Source organism: Monodelphis domestica, chromosome 3 (genome assembly GCF_027887165.1).
Source record: "Monodelphis domestica isolate mMonDom1 chromosome 3, mMonDom1.pri, whole genome shotgun sequence".
Taxonomy (NCBI): domain Eukaryota; kingdom Metazoa; phylum Chordata; class Mammalia; order Didelphimorphia; family Didelphidae; genus Monodelphis; species Monodelphis domestica.
In genome coordinates, this window is record NC_077229.1 from 189,174,582 (window position 1) to 189,197,967 (window position 23,386).

At 35.2% G+C, this 23,386-nt stretch overlaps 1 protein-coding gene across 6 annotated transcripts in view; it reads left to right on the forward strand.

Moving 5' to 3' along the window:
* Positions 1-23,386, forward strand: part of MYLK4 (myosin light chain kinase family member 4) — a 156,095-nt gene that overhangs the window by 24,543 nt on the left and 108,166 nt on the right. For 2 of the 6 annotated variants that reach the window (XM_007488057.3, XM_056823356.1), the window contains exon 2: positions 9,907-10,177. In XM_007488057.3, coding sequence (XP_007488119.1) covers positions 9,907-10,177 — 271 coding nt within the window. The other 4 variants (XM_007488059.3, XM_007488061.3, XM_007488060.3 and 1 more) reach the window with 4 other exon arrangements.

Consider the following 23,386-nt stretch of genomic DNA (forward strand, 5'->3'; position numbering starts at 1 on the left):
TGTGTGAGGGGACCAGTTGGTTTCGTAGAAAAAGCTGGGGAAAAGAGAGATTCTGGGTTTCTGGTTTCCAACTTCAAAATAGAAGGCACATAACTCTATTCTTCCTTCAGCCTGAAAGGAGAGAAAGTCTTTAGGAAGAAGATGCATATTTTTTGTGGATAAATGAGCTGACTTGCTATATATGTTCATTGTGGAACTGTCATCTGGTGGGAAGAGAGTCCAATCTTGGATTTATAGGTGGGAAGGGGTTTCTCTTTCCTCATTAAGAAGTAGTGATCAGGAATGCAGCTTGAGTCTAAAAATGGCTTTCCCTAGATTAATAATATTTAAAGGAGCAAATAGATGTAATTTTATCCTTGAATACTCTCTTTCTGAGGAGAAAAGGGTGGTCTGACGCCTTCTGTGCCCAACTTCTGGCTTCTTCTCCTTCCCCTGGGAGAAGGATAAGGGGAGAAAACTCCAGAGATATCTATTCTTGCCTCCCTATGAGCCACATCTAGGCAGATCTACACAAAGGCCATGAAGTGGGCAAAACACTCTACCACACATACTTCCTATAATACTATGTGTGTTTTTAAAAATATATATATAATAAATTCCAGATATTACTTTCAAAACTACCTTGAATGTTTGCACTTCATTTTAAACTTCTCTCTTATCTCATCTACATTTAAAAACATGTTTCAGTGGTCTTTTTTTGGCATCGCTACTGCTGACTTTCCTCCTTCTCTTTCCTAATTATCTACTGGTAATTGGTGTCCCTCTTATTCCCTACCTTCATTTCCTGCCTTGTTTCCCTATTGAATTTGATATATTTCTATACAAAGTTAGCTATATGTGTTCAACTCTTTTTGTGTCTGTGTCAGATATAAGTGAGGTTCATCTGATACCCACCTACCAGCTATTCTTCTATGTTTGTATATTCTTTTTATTCTACACCTTCTTCCTCATTTTACTCCAGTAAAACAAGTATATTACTTTTATTCCCTTTATCATTTCCCTCTTAAAATCCTTCTCCATTATTATCCTTAAAGTCCTCTCATTTAACTCATTCAATACTCTTTGAAGCCATTAAAGTTGTAAAAGGATGTGTCTTTTCTTCTCTATTAAAATAGTAATACTATTTTATTATGCAGTCCTTTCTAATTACTCAAAAAGATTTATATTCTTGATTTCTCTTGACTCTGGTGCTTGTATTTCAAAATTCCAATTTAGCTTTTTTTTTTTTTTGCATCATAAATGCTTGAAGTCCTCTACTCCATTAAAAATACATTTCCCTCTTGTGGAATTATACTCAGTTTGCAGAGTAAGTTATTTTTGGTTGAAAGCCTATATGTTTTGCTTTTTGGAATATTGTATTCCAAGATCTTCTTTCATTTTAAGAAGAAGCTGCCAGATCATGTGTGGTCCGAACTGTGTTTTTTTTGGCACTTGTACTGCCTCTTTCTGGATGCTTATAGTATTCTCCCTTTGGCAAAAGAGCTCTGGATTTTGGCAATGGCATCCAAAGATTTTTTTCTTTCAGAAGGAGATCAGTGGATTCTATTGTTACTTTCTCTTTTGGATAAAATATATTTGAGAAGTTTTCATTATGATTTCTTAAAATATGGTATCCAGATTTTAAAAAATTTATGGTTTTTATGAATTCTAATAATTCTTAAATTATCTCTATAACTTGTTTTCTAGGTCAGTTGTTTTTTATATCATATATTTTATGTTTTCTACCAATTTTTTAATCTTTTGGTTAATAATTTTGTTTCATGGATTCATTGATTTCTCTTTGGTCTAGTCTAGTTTTTGTGGAGTTGTTACTTGGTTTATTACTTTCCTTTGTAAGCTATTTATTCTTCTTCCAATTCTTTTCTCTACCAATTTTATTTCATTCTTAGCTCTTGCTTTATTTCTTTATAGATATTATTATGGTTCTTGTGGAAAATATATTTCCCCCCCTTTGGGTCATTGCTTTTTGTTTTAGCATCATACTTTTCTATGCTGGATTTTTGTGCATCTCTGAAATGAAATGGTTCTTTTTTTGGTTTCTTTATAGTGGTGATGTGATATTTTTCTAATAGGGCAGCTTGATAGTGCAGTAGATAGAACATAGAATCTAGAATCAAGAAGACCTGAGTTCAAATTTAGCCTTAGATACTATCTGTGTAACCCTGGGCAAGTCACTTCCCCTTTTGGCCTCAGTTTCCTCTAAAATGAACTGGAAAAGAGAGTGGCAAACCACTCCAGTATCTTTGCCAAGAAAATTCCAAATGAAGTCACAAAGGGTAAGACAACTGAAACCATTGAACAAGAACAACATTTTTAAAAGTTTATTTTTCTCTCTAGCCTTAGTTCCTGTATCGGGGCTTTGTGATATGACGAGCCTCTGTTTTTTTTGCTGTGCTTGTGGTTGGGATGATTGACTCTACTTTTCCTTGTTGTGGGTTTTCCTTTTGGGCTGTCAATGGGCATTTCTTCCTGGTCTGTCCCAGGCCAAAGATCATGAAAGTGCATTTCTAAGTACTGTGTTGGCACTGATTGTTGGTTCTCCTCCAGGTCTTTAAAGGGTCCCTAGTGTGGGTTATTGACGTCTCTTGGGCTTTCTGACTACCCTGGGACACAACCCAGGGGGCTTTATTTGCTTTCACATAGAATCTTGCTCTGGCTCATAACTGTTTGCCTTGGGAGATTATAGGCTTATTCATCTGTACTAGGGGGTAGCTTTGCTGACAGTCCCTTTCCTATTGCCCCTAGACTTCTGACTGATCTTTTGTATACTTCTGGAGTAGAAGAAGCCACTTGCTGCCATTTCTTATTAGAGTTCATGTTTTTGCTGAAGTAGATATGGGTGAATATTTAACACTAGCTTGTACTTTTTTCTTTGGTACTCCAAGATTAATTTTGGATTTTAAAAAGGTTGAATTTTGATATTGATTTTGAAGTCATCTTCTGACTGAATTAAGTTGCAATTCATCCCACCCTTTCATTGAATCAAGACAAAGCTGTTGCTTATCTGTCAACAAACTACTTAAGATGGTGGGATAAAGGAAAGATAGTGGGATATGTGTACTCCCTTGCCATCCTAAAAGTCTCATGACTCCTGGCATCTGGAAGACCTACCTCTTTTTTTCTTTTCTTTTTTGGAAAATTTTATTTCATTAATTAATTTAGAATATTTTCCCATGGTTACTAGATTCATGTTCTTTCCCTCCCCTCCTCTAACCCCCCTCCCATAGCCTATGCATAATGCCATTGGGTTTAACATGTGTCATTGATCAAGACCTTTGCCTATATTACTGATATTTGCACTAGGGCGATTGTTTAGAGTCTATATTCCCAGTCATAGCCCCATTGACCCATGTGATCAAGCAGTTGTTTTTCTTCTGTGTCTCTATTCTCACAGTTTGGAAGACCCTACCTCTTGCTCAGAGAAAGGTCAGAGTCCTCCACATGGAGTGGCTTTGGAAAGGGACATCATTAAGAGCACAAATTTGAGTCCTAAAAGGGAAAAAAAGGGCTTTGCCCCTTCAGGGAATTGTTATATTTAAAAGCGTGGGAGCCATAAACTGTGAGAATTAAAATGGTTGGAAGATATAAATTGTGATAGATATAAGAGTAGGTGAGTAAATTGTGACTGCAGGAAATATGTTTTCACCACAGTGTCTCTCGAAAATCAAATATTTAAGGTGGTCGCCAGGGAAATATTCCCAATTATGAATATACCCAAGTCAACTGGGTTTTATAGAGATTTTAATTAATAATACAATGAGGAATCAAAGAAAGAGAGAGAGAGAATAAGAAAGGAATAAGTATGAAGGGCCTTGAGCCAACATGGCCTAGACCTGAGTCTTAAGAGAGAGAGATCAGTCAGTCTTTTATCACTCACCACAAGATCTGTCCAAGCAAGGAATCTAGTGACACCAGGCCAGCATCATCTCAGCTGCCTCTACTAGCTCAATCTTCAATCTGAATTGTCCCCGAGAGAGTCTCGAGCCTTTCCCAGCTGACTCTTTCCTACTCAGATTTCTCATCTCCTTATATAGGGCATTTTCTCCTTTGTCACCTCCCCTAAATTCTTACATCCACCAATCACAGTAGACGTTTTTCAAAGGACAGACCATTCTTAATTCACATTTTGTTCTCACCTTTTCTGGGTAGACTAAAACTTCTGAGTAATTCACATCAGGAAAGCTCTGAGTAAGTTTTCACCTCTTTGCTCCTTGTAAGTTCAAAAGTTGCCCGACCTATAAAGGTCGGGCAAAAAGCACCCTTTTTGCCTTATTATAAGTATGGGTTTAAGTACTTTTCATTGTTCTGCAAGGAGTTTTCTTCCCTAAAGCAGTCTTAAGTACGGGTGGAGTAGAGGTCTTCCCATTTCTGATCCAAGTAGAGTTCTCACATTTTAGATGGGGAATGGTCCCTAATAGGGAATTGTCCCAATGGAGAATTCCCCAATGGGGAATTTTTTAACATTCACAAGTCTGAGAAATTTCAAGATTCACAATCCCCCCTGATGATCATTGGGAGACTAGTCACCCCATTGATCATTTAACATAATCATCTTGTAGTCCTAAACGCACTTCTAACTACACATGCATACAATATTCAATTTTCTAAGAGGAAATTAGAATAGTGAGGGAGGAAATAGAAAAGAAAGGAAGCAAAACCAATGTTTTGCTGGGCTCATTGACAGAAAGCCAAATTAGGGGCAGTCCTTTTGGCATAAATGTGTACATTTACAATAAATGTTCAATCAAAGTTCAGTTCAATCAATCATATCCAAAGTTCATTCTTGATCTTCTTGATGAAGTGTAGTTTTTCTGGTATCTTTCTGCAACAATTCATTCTCTGGATATAGGAGTTTCAAGCTTCTTTCTTGAAGATATTTTCTCGAACAAAATCAAAGTCTTGGATTTTTATAACAATACAATCTTAAACAAAAAAATTCAAAAATTCTTAGATTTTAAATTAAAATACAATCCCCCCTGAAGTAGGTGTTAAAAACATCCAGTTCAGCTCAGAATGCAATGTTGAGTTATGGGGGTGTATGAGTCATTTATCAAAAGAAAAGCACAATCAAAAACATAAGGAAAAAAATTCAAAATAGGCCCTTGTATAGGTCCAATTTAAAGTAATTTCTATCCCACAAGTCTGTAGGACAGGATGCAGTAATATTTCACTTAGCCATTTGCAGCCAAGACTACAGGAAGTTGCCATAATATAAGAAAGAAAAAGAATCAGAATTCCATTTTTGATGAGGAAGCGTCATTCCCTCATTTGACTTTTTGACATTCTCAGGGATATAGGGAGCCAGCATAATAGTCAAACTTTGTACTTGTATGAGTACTTCACAAAGAGTGTAGATACAAGGAAGTCCTATGACTTAACATATGTCAAGCGTCGCAACCTCGAGTCTCACATTATTATTTCCTGTGTGCTCTTTTTGGCACTTTTCAGGTTAAGTCTGTCCTTGTTTTTTTATCCCTTTTTCTGGAATCAGATACATTAATCACAGTCCCATAATATTTTATCAATAAATGGCAGGTTCCCATAGTTTAAAGCTTTTGGATATGCATTGACATCATAGCAAGAATATATATATATTAAACTTGTATTACTGCAAAAAAATATTATTTATGTGTACCTTTAGTACAAGAAATGAGAAAAAATCAAATATTCTAATCAAAATAAAGAAAAGCAATAATAAAAAAGGAAAAAATCAGTAATTCAATGTGTCTTTGAAAAATAGTATCCACTTGTTTATGGATTATTATCTCCAATTCATATGATAGGGTACAGTAAATCAGTCTCAACAAAAGATGCTTTCTTCACATGTGAGCAGTGAATTCAAGATTCTTTTTCTCCAATCTTTATGGATGTTGGAGTAGTTAACAATATTTGGAATGGTCCTTCCCATGAAGGTTGAGTTGCTCCAGTTCCCTTGAAATTCTTAATATAAACTTTGTCTCCTGGATTCAGGTCATGTAGAGAAAAATCTAGTGGTCGGGCTTGTACTGCAGCTCCGGATTCATGAAGTTCACATAGTTTGTGCTGTAACTCCTGTATATAGGAAGCAATAGTAGTATCTCCCCCTAATAGTGAGGTATATTCAGGGGAAAACGGTTTAGCCTGTATAGGCGGATGTCCAAAAAGCATCTCAAATGGTGAGATGTGTAGGTCTCCTCTAGGCCTGCTTCTAAGATAAAATAGGGCCAGAGGGAGAATTTCAGGCCATTTTAAATGGGTCTCAGTGCATAATTTTCCAATCATAGTTTTAAGTTCTTTGTTCATCCTCTCAACTTGTCCTGAGCTCTAAGAGCACAAATTTGAGTCCTAAAAGGGAAAGAAAGGGCTTTGCCCCTTCAGGGAATCCAGAGGGAGAAGGGGGTATAGGCAGCTCTCAGGTCTTGGCCCAACACTTGGAGGAGGCTTGTTAAGAGAATGGCCAGCCACATGTGTCTAGAGGCCTTTTCTTTCTCTAGTCTACTTTTTATTATTTAATAAATACTTGTAAATTAATATATAATCTCCAGAGAATTTTCCTTTCAGGCATTAAATACTATATAAAAATTATTATGATTATTGTTCTATATCCTAGTGTTACATGGCTTAATGTATGATATCCTTTAGTGCTTTATTGGCTTGTCTGCTCTGAGGTGGAAGTGACTTTAGATGTTATCTAGTCCTAGAGGCTACATGATTCAAAGTCATACAAATAGTAAGGTTCAGATTGAAAAGCCCCAGCTCCAATATTTTTCCCACTGATTTGTTTTACTATGTACTATTTACTATTAGACGAGTAGTTACCCAAGGACAGGGACCTTGTTATACACCGTGTTCCACAAAGTACATGACATATAGTAGATATTAAATAAACATTTCATTAGTGGTATTGTAGGGAGGAAACTAACTTTTCTATATAGCCTACTCTGTGCCAAGTACTATGCTAAGCACTTAAAAAATATTCTCCCATCTATCTAACATAGAATGTTTGAGTTGAAAAGGTCCTTTGAGATGAACTAGTCCAGGACCTAGTGTTACAAATAAGGAAATAAAGTCAGGCCCAGAGATTTGCTCTAGAGCCCTCAGCTAGTTAATGCTATAGAATAAACCTAGAATATGTGAATGGAAATTATGGAACACCACAATTCCTGAGGAATCGAAATTGCAGGTAATTAAAAGAACAATAGGGAGGGTTTAATAAACATGTTAAATAAAGACTGTATAAAAGGTGGTGTATAGGATATTAAAGAAATACATGATTAGAAAAGGATGTAGGCTGTTCATGATTCAGGTTTAAGAGGTATGTTAAGGGACCTAAAGGAAGGACTCCAGTGCATTAAGTACGCCATCAGTAGAAGATTGATGGTAGAGCCCACAGGAAAAGACTGGGATGAGTTGTTGTAATCTTTAGAGTTTGAGGTCTTCCCTGCAATGGTGAGAGCATATATATAACTTTGATAGGTTTGGCCATACCACATATAGGCACTAAAATTAGTGTGTTGTAGAAAATGAGGGAAGAAAAAAAATTCTCGATATTGCTTGTTTGGGCAAAGAAGATTTGAAAACATGAGCACCTTCAGGTATCTAAATGCCTGAATTTCTTCTTCTCATGAATTCTTAGGACAAGTAGCAATTCTGCAATTCTGAATAAATCCTTTACAATTCTCTCAGTAATTTTTTTTTTAAACCCTTACCTTCAGTCTCAGAATCAATACTGTGTATTGGTTCCAAGGCAGAAGAGTGGTAAGAGCTAGGCAATGGAGGTTGCCCAGGGTCACAGGGCTGGGAAGTGTCTGAGGCCAGATTTGAACCTAGGATCTCCCGTCTCTAGGTCTGGCTCTCAATCCACTGAACTACCCAGCTGCCCCCTTAGTAAATGGTTTTGAGGACCGCGGATACAAAAATATTAAATTACTTAAACATTCTTGTCCCCAGTTCCCAACATCTTGGAAAATAAAGGACTGTTCTTTCACATTCTTATCAGACAGGAGAACTTCTCAGTCATTATTGTGATGCAATATGTAAAAAAAAGAAGCTCTTTGAGGGCAGAAACTGTTTTGTTTTCACCTTTGCATGACCAGCACTGAGAACAGTGGCAGATGATAGATACTTAAGACGATTGTTGATTCACTGCATGGGATAGACGAGAGAGTATGGTGAGGAGAGTCTCTTTTTAAGAAGACAAGAACAGGTACTTGGGCATTCACTTGAAGAAAGGTGGAGGAAGGTAGGGCTGAACTAAATAATTTTTCTAAACATTTTCTCCATCTTTATGATTCCATGATTCTTATTCTTGGCCGTCGTTGTTCTGGAAGAACTCTTCCTGCTAATACTTTTGTTGGGTGGCTATGTGCTATGAGGAGATAACAGGAGAAGGTGACATTTCATCCAATCTATTTCATCCTCTCCTTACCTGACCTCCTTGAAAAGGCTGGAGTCTAAAATTAAAAATCTTCCCCATCTGACTAAGTGTGTAACAGCTGAGCAACATGAGATCAAAGGCCATCTTAGTTGAACAGAAGCTCAAACTGGCATTATAGAGAGAGGGCAGTTCCATTCAGAGAAGGGAGTAGACTCCAGAGAAGGTTGCAGAGGGTTTTTTTTTTTTTCCGAGTGACAATGATGGCTTTCACCTAGTGAGCTCCCCAATGAATTCGAATTCTTCACTTCCCCTTTTCTGTGGAACTAGTTGCTACTCTGCCCCTGTCATGATGCAAACACGGGTATTCTCTCATGTTTGTGGTAACTACAGTATGTAAATTGTTTGTTTTTAAATCTTGCACCCTGGAATGAATGCTTCTTTCTCTCTCTTTCAATTTTGACTTAGATAAGTTCTTTATATCATCAATTCTGTGTTAAATGTTTGCTGTTACTTTGCAATAGCAATAAGGTCTGTAACTTTACTAGCTAACTCTCTAAGGGCAAAATGTATGTTGTATTGTCTTTGATTCAAACTTGAGCATCAAGTGCATTTGAATAGAATATACTCATGAAAATCAGCCTTGGAAATAGCCATGAGTGTTTACCGAGGGTAAGTGATGATTTGTCAATAGAAAAGAGAGGCATGCTAAGTGTACATTTTATGTATAAAGTTCTGTCTAGTGATATTTGGAGATGTTTAAGATAAAAATTTAAGTACTTTGTGACTAATTTCAATTTTGTAGAACTTCATTTTTCAAATCCTTTTCAAAAGAGGGGTTGTAGAGTTATCACATAAAGAAGCAAGACTATATTTTACTTGACACAATTATGGCTAGATAAGAGACTGAGAAAAGAGTGATTTTTCATGAAAATCCCCAGCAGAGGGCCTCAGATCTTAATCATGAAAATGCATTACATATTAAAACATATTTTACATATTAATTATATGTGACGGCCAAGAAACTTTAGGAGTGCTATATATCATGTGATAAAAATATAGTCTTAAAAGAGTTTCTCTATAATCTTGAGTGATTTACTTACCTGTGGCATTTCTTTGTATCTATACAGGATGGAGTTTCCTCTTTTAAAATGAGAAAATGAAAACTAAGTTCCCAATAGCTCTAAATATGTAATTCCCCATGTTACATTCATATAATTCATTATATAGTTTAAAATGATTTTGTTTAAAATGACTGTATTTTACAGTTATGTGGATTGTTTGATATTAATTTGTATTTAAAATGATGAAAAATGAATTTACCAAACAAAATTTAGAGCTATTTCTTGGAGTTTTATTTTTGTTAGGAAATGGAAAACACCTTTTCTTTTAAAACCTGGTCAAGATATCAACGTTTGTCTCCATGCCTACTGACTTATCCTTTCCAATCTTAACAGAATAATGAATCTTCAGAGATATCCTTAGGTTTTTGCTCAAAAAGTAAAATATGAAAAAATACTGATATCTATTTTCTTTGTTTCTTTTCATTTCAGCCAAGAGGCAGGAGAAATCAAAGGGCATGACTATGCTATGATTTACAAAACAGCGACCCAGAGAGATGAAAACCATACACCAGACAGTAACTTAATCAGACTCACAAGCAAAATGTTACAAATGAATAGGCTGGAAGGAATAACTACACGTTATAATAGTAATCTCTTGGAGAAAATGGCATTTTTTCAGTGTATGGAAAAAGGTGAGACCGTACAGTGTTTTTTGAAAGAAAATACCAGTGAACTTGATTCAGGAGCTGAAGAGAATGAGGTAAAGCATTTCATTATTCTACCTTACTACTCTGAAAGTAGTATCATTTTCATATTTCCTCTTTAATGTGTAGTATTTAATGTATAGTATTAACTCATTCATTTTAAGTAATAGTCATTATAATTTTATTTTGATAAAAAGACTTAATAGGAATGAAATGTTAAGTATCATTTAATTAAAAATTCCAAGTTGGAATAATAGGATTTGGCTTTTGTTAGTAAGAAATAAGTTTTTATGATCACCTTGAAATAATAACCTTATGCTATAGCTAATGCTATTGAATTAATGAAAGAAAAAATTATATTTTTCATTCATATATTCGAAGAAAAATATTGAAAACAGTGGTTGTTTTTTTTTTCCCCTTTCAACCTGAAATTCAAAAAGGGATAGACACAAAGAATTCAGAAATATTAGCTAGAATTAGATTTACTTTCTGTAGGGTGCCTAAACTTTTGGTAAAGAGATATGAAAAAAAAAGAGATATGAACTATAATTTCCCCAAACCCTTGAAAACATGTGGGAATTGAGGAAGGATAGGAGATAAAGTTTCTGAGCAGAATGGGAGAGAGAGGTGCCATTCTATAGTACCATCTCTGCAAGGAATTCTGGGAAATGATAGAGATGGAGCTAGAGCCACAGTGACCATATTTTTGGGACCAAAAACCAGGATCACATGATTTATAAGGAGTATTTTTTTTGGTAATGTTTCCTTAAAAGTGCACTTTCTTAAATGATCTCAATCCTGGAGAACTGATAAGGAATTATATATTTCACTGCAATGTAAACAAGGAATGAGATATAATATATACTGTTAAATGTGTCTTGTTTTGTTAGTTGGCTTTGCTTGAATGTTTTTCTTTATTGAAAGAAAGGATTCATTGGGGGGTTATGGAAGGGAGTTTTTTTAAAGACCCATTCTTTACACAAAAGGGAGAGAGAGAGAGAGAGAGAGAGAGAGAGAGAGAGAGAGAGAGAGAGAGAGAGAGAGAGAGAGAGAGAGGGGAAGGAAGGAAGGAAAGAAGGAAGGAAGGAAGGAAGGAAGGAAGGAAGGAAGGAAGGAAGGAAGGAAGGAAGGAAAGAAGGAAGGAAGGAAGGAAGGAAGGAAAGAAAAAAGAAAAAGAAGAAAAAAGGAAAGAAATTGAGATTATCCTGGGAAATCTGGATATGCATATCTATAGGTATGCAAGAGGACTTCTCCAAGTGGTTAACTAGCTTGAACCTCTATCAGATAATCATTCAATCAGCAAGTATTTAGCAAATGTTTACTAACTTATTAACCAGGCACTCTTGAAATACAAAGGAAAAGCAAAACAGGTTCCTTTCCTCCAAGAACTTACACTCTAATGGGGGGATATAGTATAGAAATACATTAATTAATACAAAACAAAGATAGAGCAGATACAAGGTAACCTTAGAGGGGATGGCACTAACTTTTGGAATTACAGAAAAAGATTTCCTGCAAGAGCTGTCACTTGAGCTTTAAGTGTCACTTATAGGAAATTAGATACTCCAAGAAGAGTAGGTAAGACTTTAAAAATCTATCAACTGATCCATTGCTTGGGGGACTCCAGTATTACATAATACTTATTTCCAGATGTTTCATTTTGTATTACTCTTCATCCTAAAATGAAATATTTTAGTTATAGCAATGGCAAAACAAGGCATCAAATATACTAAGCACTGGGGATACAAACATAAGCAGAGACAGTCTCTGCCCTCAGGAAGTTTTACATTCTAATGGAACAGAAAGGTAGAGTGGGAATGGAAGGAAGGTGCCCTCAGAGAGCCATGATGATAAAGTCTAGAGAATCAAAAATACAGGTTTGAGGGAAACACAATATTTGAGTCAATTCAATGAACATCTATTGAGAACCTTTTCTCTATAAAATATTATGGATCATTTTGTCCTTTAAAAGAGAGAAAGGGTGCAATTTTTTTGTGCAATGTTTTTGTGCAATCTTAAATTATGAAATAAAGGGAGAGAGATTCAGAGTAATCTGTTTGATTAGCAAGGCTAAAAGATGAAGATTTTGTTTTGGTTTTGAAAATATCTCCCTGTGGACAGTACCTATTGATATCACCTTGGGATGACTGATGACATTTCCTTAATTAGGATATGAAAAGTAGCCTTGTCCTAGATGCTTGTTTGCCTACTGAGGGTGATTAATGGAGACATGATTATTCTAGCCTTGAGATTCACTCATGGTTCTGACTTAAAAAAAGTTTGTTTTTCTTTTAAACCCTTACCATTTATATTAGAATTCATACTATTGGCTCCAAGGTAGAAGAGAGGCAAGGACTAGGAAATTCAGGTTAAGTGACTTGCCCAGGGTCACAAAGCTAGGACATATCTGAAGGCAGATTTGAACCCAGGAACTCCCATCTCCAGGTCTGGTTCTCTATCCAGTGAACCACCTAGTTGCTGCTTTGGGCATGACTTTTAAAAGAAGCCCAGAAGATCTTGTAGGAAAATCAGAGACCAGAGAGTGACTACACTTAAGCTTGGACCTGGGCTCCTGGGGAAGAACAGCTACTGTATATAGAACTCCCCAGTGGATCCCAGAACTGGCAGATGAGCGGAGGCAGTGGCAGGGGAATCCCTAGCCAAAGAATTTTTGAAGGCCAGCATCTATGCGACCCTAGAGCCAGAGAATGAGCAAGGGATTGAGCCACAGTTTGGAGAGGCAAATTTAGACCTTTATCTCTGCCACGACTGTGATTTATGTGACCTGGGCAGAGCTAACTGAAGATTCCTAACTCCAAGATTGATTACCTTTGGAGAGATCACTAAAGCACAGAAAGCTATAGGTCTTCAGGACTAGGTAGGGGAAAGACTCCCTGGGGAAAGTGGACCTGACCAGAATGGGCCAAAGGTTAGGGAACAAAGGAGAGAGTTGTTCTGACTAACATAGCTTAATAATTGCTTATTGATTGATTAATTGATTATAGGCTTAAATGGTATTCTTTTATGTACTTTCTGTGAGGTAAAATAAAGATTATCCAAAGTTCCATTTATATATGGAAGGCTGAGAGTCTTTTACCTTTTTTCTGTAGAGCCAAATTCTGAAATGCCTAGGGTTTTTCCCTTAGGGGAAATACTAATTTTGGGGAAGTCTCCTTAAGACTGAACATAGTTCATTAAACCTTGGACTTTGACTGTTGGCCTCAAGTTGACCTTTGCATCTTTTTCTCCCCTCAAAATCAATTGTTATTTTTTTTCCTCTTCCTACTTTGTCTAGGATTATATATGAGCAATAGAATATATGATTTCGAATTTATTAAACTGAATTAAGGTGTAGGGAATTTAAATTTGGGCCTAGAAAATATTGGAGAATTTAGCTTTTGTTTGTAAAAGTCTACTTTTAGTCCTAGCATTCCCCAAAGAACTCTACTAGATCATTGCTTACTATCACTTAGACATCTACACTCTAAAGCAACAGAACAATAAGGCTTTCTGTGACACAAGAAAGATTAATTGGCTGTATGACCTTTGCTTGAGAAATAACATTGAGGGAAGTAAGGAACCAGTTATCGATGAGGGAAAGTTGTCATTTGCTATTATCAAAATGACAACTTGTTAATAAACCTATTTTGGGAGGGAAGAATTGTCTGGATCTATAATATAATTTGTGTGTGGAACTCTGGAAAATTCCTTTCACTGGTGCAAAGATCAGCAACTAGTCTGTAAATTAATTTGGGGAGTTGCCTGGATACCGAGAGATTAATTAATTTCCAGATTATCACACAATTCTTTTGTGTCAGAGGTCAACCTTGATCCCAGGTCTCCCTGACTCTAAGGTTGACCTTCTATACACTACTCCGTGCCAGTTATTGTCCTCATTTTAGAGATGCAGAAACTGAGGCTTGTTTTGTTTTAAATTGTGTGCACGACCACTGTGAAATCATGGATATTATATTCCTCTAGATGGCGCTGTCGACTGTGCTAAATTTCTACAAACTTTTTAAAAAGCTGCATTTTCGGTGAAAAACAAATCTCTTGATTTCCCTTTTCCTACATTATTACAGATCTTTACCCCTTCCTTATAGATCATAGATCTAGAGCTGGGAGGAACCTGAGTAAAGCTCTTCTACTTTAAATCCAATATTTTACAGAAAGTGAAACAGACCCAGTGAAATTCCATAACTTGTCCAAGGTGACCCACAGATAGAGTAAGATAGGCAAAATTCACCCTTAGATCCTCAGACTTTTAAGGCCATCACTCTTTCCATTATGTGTTAAAGCCACGTCTCAAAGAATTGTGCTTCCTGCTCATATTCTAGTCCCATTTTATTGGTCCTTGTTTCGGTGCTTCCTAGGATCCATGATCTTTTCTAGGTGAGCATTTACGTTTGATAGCCCTTCCCACATTCCATCTTGTAAGATTCTTTCTTTTTAAAAATTTCTAAACCTTAACCTTCGGTCTTAGTGTCAATCCTTAGACAGAAAAGCAGCAAGGGCTAGGCAATCAGGGTTAAGTGACTTTGCTTGGGGTCACACAGCTAGAAAGTGTCTGTGACCAGATTTGAACCCAGATTCTCCCCACTCCAGGCTTGGAGTTCCATCTACTTATCTGCTCCCATCAAGCAAGATTCTTGTCAATTGCCTCTTCTCAGGATCCTATGTAGAGAAGAAAGAGGCCCATATGCTTGAGGCTTTCCTCCCAGTCTTTTAATTCTTTAGAAGGTATTTATGTAGCACGTGAGCTTGTTATCCCTCAATTTGGCCTCAAGGCTCTTCCATCTTTTCTTCTAGTCATCTCTATCTTGATGATCTCTTTTATTGCCTCTTCTTGGCAAGTGGGATGCTCATAATAAGATGCTGCCTACATACAACCACCATGCATTTTTCTATTGCTGTCTGGTTCGCCTGTACTTTTTGATTCTTCTCATACCTGTACTGTTTTATGATGGAGTATCTACCACAAGAATATCAATGCTGATAAAAATGAGTTTACATAGCAACGATCACGTTCAGATAATTTCATGAATCTTGTTATTTGTGAAGTGTGATCTGGGTTTATTTTATTTTTATTTAAATGTGTGTTATCCTATCCATTAACTAATATTCACTATTTATGGATGATTCTTTGGACTAGGCAAGATGTGATTGATGGGATTTGGGATGAATTAAATCCCTACCTTCTAGGAGTTTCTAGTCTAGTATTCTCTGAGTTGCTGAGGGACATTGATTTACAATTTAATTAAATTAAATAGCCTGATAACTTTCTATTAATTCTTATTCCAATTCATTGTCTGTTTGCAATGTCTGTCCACCATGTGTGCACTAATAAACTAACTCAATTGACTTCCCATCCAAATATATGTTATGACATACATAATCTGAATGATATTTACAATCTTCATCTACTTTGTTCTCCCAGTGTAGATGCCTAGAAGGATTTTCTGAGTAAATATGGATCTAACTGGGGATACCTTGTGGCATCCCAGAGCTTGATTTAATCAGTAAAATGCCCTCTTCAAATAGGAGCATCTGGAGAACATCTCTGTAGGAAATCTCTTTGAAGACTTTGGATTTTTCCTAGGACCGCCTCCATGAAATGGCTAGCTATCTTTGATCCATATGAGTTGATAACTCAGTTATTTTGGGGAAATAAAGGTATAGTTCATAGTCATGCCATAGCATGGCAATGGGCAGGCACCATGCCATGCTCAACCACTGCGAGTAGGCTGATCAGTTCTTCTCATGTCTGAGATTTATTTTGTAGTGAAACCGTATGGAAATAACACTTCATATACATTTATGTGTCTTTAGTTCCCCTTTTATTCAATATATTCACAAGGATACCCATTTGACAACTAAACAGTTCTAGTTAGGGTGAAACACACACAAACACACATACACATTCTCCTGTAAACCATCTAGTTCAGTCTGCTGGAATCCACATCTCTTGGGCCTGTGTGTAGTGAAATGCTGACTTGTAGTACCATGTTCATGAACAGAGGAAGTATAGATCTAGTTGTTCATGTCTATGCTGTCTTTTGATTTTCTCTCTCTGGTACCCACATTTATTATTATTATTAATATATTATACAATAATAATATAAACATGTATTTATATATGATAACATCACAACTATAATTATACACAAATATACAATTACAAATGGTTGTATATTATATGCTTTATAGTACATATAATTGTGTATAGTATTATAGTATATACAATATATAATTATATATAGTTACATGTTATTTTCTATGTAACTTAAAATATATCTATTATATATAGTTACGTATATTATTACATAGCTTTAGTATTATTATTCTTTAGCCTCTAGTCTGGTGATGATTTCATTCTCTGAGCCTTCTACTGCAGTCTTGCTGGGTTTAATCAGTGTTTATAGGGATACAGAGATATGCTAAGTAAATGTTAAAATGTATGTATATATACATTAATCTGCATTATTAATATTTTCTTAAATCTCTATAATCAATAAAACAACATATCAAGTTCCAATTTTATAGATGGTTTCTGAGGTGTAAATGCTCACATAATTTAACAATCAATCTGGAAAGTAAACATATTAGAGCCTGGCACCCCCCTGCCTGGGTCAAAGGTGTGTGCAGTTTGCTAACTTCTAAATTGCTTTGTATATTTCATAGTACTAGAAAAATCTAATCAATTATTATCATGGGACAAAATATATAGAATAGCCATGGAAGTGGTTTAAAATTTAGGAAACAATTTTAGTTTAGTCAAGCCAAGATAACAGAACATAGAACTTGGTAATTTCTTTACTTAAGAGTTAGGAAATTTGGATAGTCATTTTTTTCTAGGACTGTTTTGTCTTAGAATGTCAATTCACTCTTTTTTAAATGATGCAAAATAACTTCCCTTATAAGACTATTGTAAAAAATAGCCATGAATACTAGTGAACAAAAAATCCTGAAAAAACTCAGAAGAGCAATGACTATTTTTGAAACAGAGCAAAACCTTTGTTGAGCTAGAGCAACTGTATATAAAGTTTCACAAGATCCAAATCATTTGTCGTTACAAGGCCAATTAAATTCCTGTTTTTTTCAATGGCAAAAATATCAGATCACATAATCCAAATTAATTTTGTTTTCTAGAGCAGCATTTTATGTATGGAAGTTTTTTCTTTATTTTTTGTTACTATAGGACACATGTTTGTTTCTGTGTCCCTTTCATGAATATCAATATTTTTATATCAATCCATATAGAATAAAAGCCTACCAGCTATTCTTAACTGTTGTTAGAATATAGCTATTTATTGAAGAGATCAGATACATTTTCTTCTCATTGCATATATCTTTTTAAAAGTATAATATGACTTTATGACTGTATATGTATAGGGGTAGTGTGGTGTGGCATGGTGCATGGAGTACTGGACTTGGAGTCTTGAAGACTTGGGTTCAAATCTCACTTCTGACAGCTATGAACTATGTGACTAGACAAATCACTTACCCTTTATTTTCCTCAGGTAACTCTGTGGCTCTAATCTACAAATACCAAGAATATTTGGACATTGTTACATGGCATTTGTAAGGAATTCTCAAGGAGAAACTCCCTCTATCAATACACATCTGCAGTTTCTGCAATTTATACTCTTAGGGAGTTGCATTTGCATCAAGATCAAGTGTGGCTTGGAACCATACCATTAATATTTGTCAGAGTCATGTGTTGAAGCTTCCAGGTCTTCTTTACTCTGAGACTAGGAACTTCACTATAAACCAGAAAGACCATGCATACAGGAAAACAAATTTTTCAAAAATTTGTAGAGCTTTTTGCAATGTTAGATGTTTTCTAAACATAGACCTAAGAAAGTTTGGAATGCCATCATTTTATACAAGAAAATTGGGAGCTCCAACAAGACAGTAAAGCAAGTCCACTTTTTTGGGGGCAGATACTCATAAAATGAAGGATGGCCAGGGAGAATGATGAAATTAGGTCAATTCTTCTGTGTCCTTCAGGATGAAATCTGGGGACCCTACTCCGTCTCACCTCTCAGAACCCTGGAGGAAACGGAGCGATCTTTCCCCTACCAGTAAAACCTGGTAGATTTTTAGGGAAGTTTTTTATCTGTGTCTAGCAGGACCAGGCAATGGGGAAAGAGAAGCCTGGACCTGAGAACCGGTGCTGATTCATGCTGGTGTAAAGGGGAGACCCTTGGGCAATTGAGGTTAATTGGGACTCAAATTCCCTATTAGTAGGAAAGCAGTTTTAGCACTTTGACAGTTGGTTGTACTCAGACAGGGAAACTTAAGGAAACTTTTAACTCTTCCTAAGTTTCTTTGTTTAGGGATTTGAGGAAATTGCAGTCTTCCTTTCAGATGTAAATAATAACTTTATCTCTTGGTATTCATGTTCTAGAATAGAAAAAAAGTAAATTTAGGAATCAACTGGACTTGGGGACTGGAGATTCTCCTTTTCTGCCTTACAGCTTCAATTTTTGCTTTTGTTAAAAAAGAAAGTAATAGTAATAGGTCTTTAGTCTCCGTGAAGACCTCTAAAATGTAACTTCCAAGGCCTTTTTCAGCTTTAAACCTTGTGGTCTTATGACTTTTTTCTTGGTCCCAGTCTTGATTCACCAGAATGTTTTATATTGTTTACAGAGCCTAGGATGCTCAGTAAACACATATTCTGTTGCAAATGGGTATTTTGTAAATAGTTGTGATGGTGCTTTAAACTTGAAAAGTTAATCTCATCAGTGTGGGTCTTCTTCCTACTGATGATACAGATTACAATCCTTCTACACATTAATAGACCATCTTCATGAGTTGTTGTGGTTATACAAACATAATGCCCAGTGACCATCTTTCAGGTGATGAGCCTCTTGAAATTTAACTAAGCTGGTCCTTGAAGGACAAACATATAGTTAGAGGTAGACTTGTATTGTAAATCTTTGCAACTTGGTTGGATCTGATGGAATCTGGGTTTCACTGTGGAGGGAGAGATTAATAATCATATAGAAGAAGACTGATTTTCTTCAGTTGTCTATGGGAAAGTAATGGAAATCAGGGAGAAAGCCTTGGTTTATGGCTTTTGGTCAGAGTTCTTCTTAAAGCAAACTTGTTTTCAGTGGAAATTTTTCAGGTTTTAATGTTAGTTACTGTACCACTTGTGGATTAAAATCTAAACTTCTGGTTTGGTAGTTTTCTACATGATCAAACAGAAATTCAACCATATCCCTGTGTAGAAAGTGTGCCTTTTTATATGGAGATTTTCCTCATTCCCTGCCTTTTTTCACACTTTGGTATCTGGCTCAGTCTCACACCTAAATCTGAATTTTAAAAAATGAAGCAATATTTATAGAAAATTATGATTTTTCAATGAAGTTCCCAGTAAAGGAAAATAAATAAACCACTGGTTGCCAACTCCAACATGTCAGCTTCCCCCATTCCCATTATACTGCTGGAGAAAGAAATTGTTAAAGGGATGTTAAATATTTTAAAGAGGCTAACCAAATTGGGTTCAAATATAGCAGGAGTATCTGGTAACTATTCTAGCTACCTCAATTTTCTGAACAATTAAAGAGTCTTGGAATCCTTGACCTGACCAGCAACCCATTGGGGGAACTATGGTCCATACTATAAAAGAGGCATTAACTTAAAGACAGTAAGTGATCCCCTGGTATCATTGTGGCTAATAAAAGTGACAGCAAGAATAAGGCCATAATTCAATTTCACTTCTAGACAAGACATTCTTACCAGAGCCTTCCAAAGGGAATCCTGCTTTGGGACTGATGAGTTGAAAAGTAGAGGCAACCATAGGTTGAAGAAGGAGCAAGCTCCTAGAACTCCTTGCTTTGACAAGGACAGGGAAACAAAGGACACCCCAAGGAGAACTGTTAGAGCCTTCCCTCTGATACTAAGGATGGTAATGAACACTTATCTCAAGTTGAAGCTTTAACAGTAAAAATACAGCTTTGAGGGAGGGGATGGAAGAGGAGGGCTCTTGAGAGGTCTTCAACTCCAAATTATGTACCTAACAGCCTCTACTAGTTTTGAGGCAGCTATTGGGAGGAATATTACTATGTTAGCCCATTCCTGTTTATCCAATAGATTAGAAACGAAGAACCTATTCCTCCTTTTATACTAACCTACATCCACTGATTTTTGACTCTGTTATCTCTCCTGAGTCAATATTTCACTCTATGATCTTACCTGAGTCAATACAATCAGAATAGGACAAAGGGAGATTATAGTAGGAAGAATTTAGGTTACAAAAAAACCCCCAAACATTGCTGACTGGGACTGGTTGGGAATAGGGAGAAGGGAGTTAATTTTCATGACACCTGAAGGGTAGAATCATTTTGTATTAACATCTATCTAGAGATTATATATCTTTTAAAATTTATTGGTTCTTTTTGTTTTTATATCTTTGTTATTTCTAATATACTAATGTAATAATTAAAATTATGAGGCTGCTAGTAGCTTTATAATTTTATTAAATCAAAGTAGTGATTGTAAAGAGAGGGAAAAGTAGGAAAGAGGTAGAGGGGTACTTGGCTTATTAATCTATTGGCCGCCATGATGGATTGAAGCTAACCTCCGATAAGGGTTCCTTCAGGTTCCTTTGCTCCAGTCAGAAGATCCCAAAGACCTCCTGGTCACCACTTATAAGCTCTTTTCTCCACCTACTAGCTCTCACACATCATATCTAAGGAACCAACCACAGTTTCTTAATTTGCCTGGACCCCCCAGAGGAGCAGTGCCTGTGGAATCAGTTTCTTGTCTTGTTTGTTCCTTGGTTCTTTAACTTCCTTTCTATGAGGACTTTTCTATACCTGAAAAAAGTGGTCTTTGAATTTCAGGTCATTGAGAGATGACATTAAAAAAAAGGTGACATAATGGAGAAGGAGATTCACTTCCAACACTAATATATATATATATATATATATATATATATATATCTCCAATATACTAGTATATTATAATATCCTTATGTTGCTTCTCTCCTCTATCCTCAGAACTGATCCTACTTTTGTAAAAAAGGAAAAAAAAGTTATACAGAACAACTGATCTAGTAACTACATCTAACATATGCAACATGTTGTCCTTATAGTTCCTATTTCTCTTTTGGAATGACATGTATGTTTCATTATTTATTTTCTCGGACTTAGACTCATTTTTAGTTACTCAGTTTAGCTTCCTTTTAATAATCTTTCAATTAAAAAATAGTAATTATAGTTTTTGTTCTTTAGTTCTTTAGTTTTTGCTTAATTTCGCTTAATTTGCTCTATATCAGTTCTTATAAATCTTTTTATATTTCTTTGAATTCCTCATATTCCTAGCTTCTTACTGCACAGTAATATTCTATTTATTCATATTCTACAGTTTGTTTGTCCCTCAATGAATGGCACCTGACTTTGTTTTAAGTTCTTTACTACCACAAAAATTTTGCTATGAATATGGATATATATATATATATATATATATATATATATATAAAAGAATCTCTGATGCCCTGGAAGAATATATTTAGTATTGGGATTGTTGGGTCAAAGGATATGAATAGGTATTCACTATTCTTGCAAATTCAAAATTGCTTTCCAGGACAGTAGGAGAACAGTGCTGATGTTTTCAGAAGTCTTCTCTTGTCTGTACCCTTCCCCCTCCAACCAAAATGTACAATTCTGTTTTTTGGTCATTGTTGCAAATTTGAAAGAAATAAAGTAAAACATCTGAATTATTTTAATGTGGATTTCTCTTATTATCAGTGATTTGAAGTATGTTTTCTTATGTCCATTGATAGTATATGCAATTTTTCTTTTAAAAATTGTTTATTCACATTTTTTAAACACCATATATTTTTGGTCATATATTTTTGTCAGTTCTCCATACATCCTGGATATCTTTTTTTTCCAGTAATATTTAATGCAAAAGTACCTGCCTCAGTTTACAGTTTCTCTTGTTCTTATGCATTGATTTTGTTCATTAAAAAGCCTTTTTATTTTATGTAATAGCATTGTTTATTTTATTTTTAAATTGAATACTTCTATTGCTTTGTTTTTGTTGTTATGCATTTTTCTCTTGCCATATTTGTGGAAGGTATTTGCTTCTCATTTCTATTTTCATATGACTATTTAGGTCATATATTCACTTGAAAAATTTTTTATTATATTCTGTAAGAAGCTAGTCAGAATGTAATTTTTGTCCAGCTGCTCTCTAGTTTTTCAGATTTTACATCAAATGGAGAGCCCTTTCACTAGTAATTTAGCTTTAGGTCTCACCAATTATCACACTACTCTTTTGTGTTGTTTTAGTTCTTGTTTATTCTGTTCTATGATGTACTTTTCTCTCTTAATAATTTTCAAGTTGTTTTGATTATTAAAATGCTTTATGATACAATTTGAAATCTGATATTGCTATCTCCTTTCTTATTTCCTTTAAGGATCAAGATCTCTTATTTTTCTAAGTTGATTACAATATTATTTTTCTTTTTCTATAGTTTCTCCTTGGCATTTTGATTGTTATAGTATAAAATCTTTAAAATAATTTAGGTACTGCTATTTTTTAATCATATGAACATGACTCAACCATTAACATTGAGTATGTCACCAATTAGTTGTCTCTATTTCTATAGTGTATTGTAGTAGTATTTATGTACAACTATGTGTCTTTGTAGGGCGAAATTGCAGATATTTAATGTTATGTTAGTTATTTTGAATGAAATTTCTCTTCTTATTTCTTCCTGGTTACATTAGTCATGTAGAAATATTGATCATTTCTGTGAATTTATTTTGCATCCTGGTACCTTATTAAAGTTAGTAATCATCTATTTCAGTTTTTTCTCTGATTCATTGAAAGAATACACACACAGATGTCCTTTTCAGACATCCATATGATCCATTAGCTTAGGTAAACTCTAATGATTCTGAAAGGATATTATAATCTCAAGTCTATGATTTTATTTTGTTCATAAAAAGCACTGTTTTTTATGTTTAGATACTTAGATGCTTAGATACAAATATATATATATGGAGGGAGACTTTTTTCTCATACTACATTGAAGTACAAAATATTTTCTGAAAATGAACAGAATACTTTCTTTAGAATAGAGGTTTTTAATCTTTAGATTTCAGGGCATCCATGAACTTGGATCAGAAAAAAAAAACATCTTTGCCTCAATATAATTGGCTTCCTTTTTCCATCCTACATATTTTATAACTTTAAAAACATTCTGGGAAGGCTTTATAAAATTATCGATGGAGTCCTTTACAAAT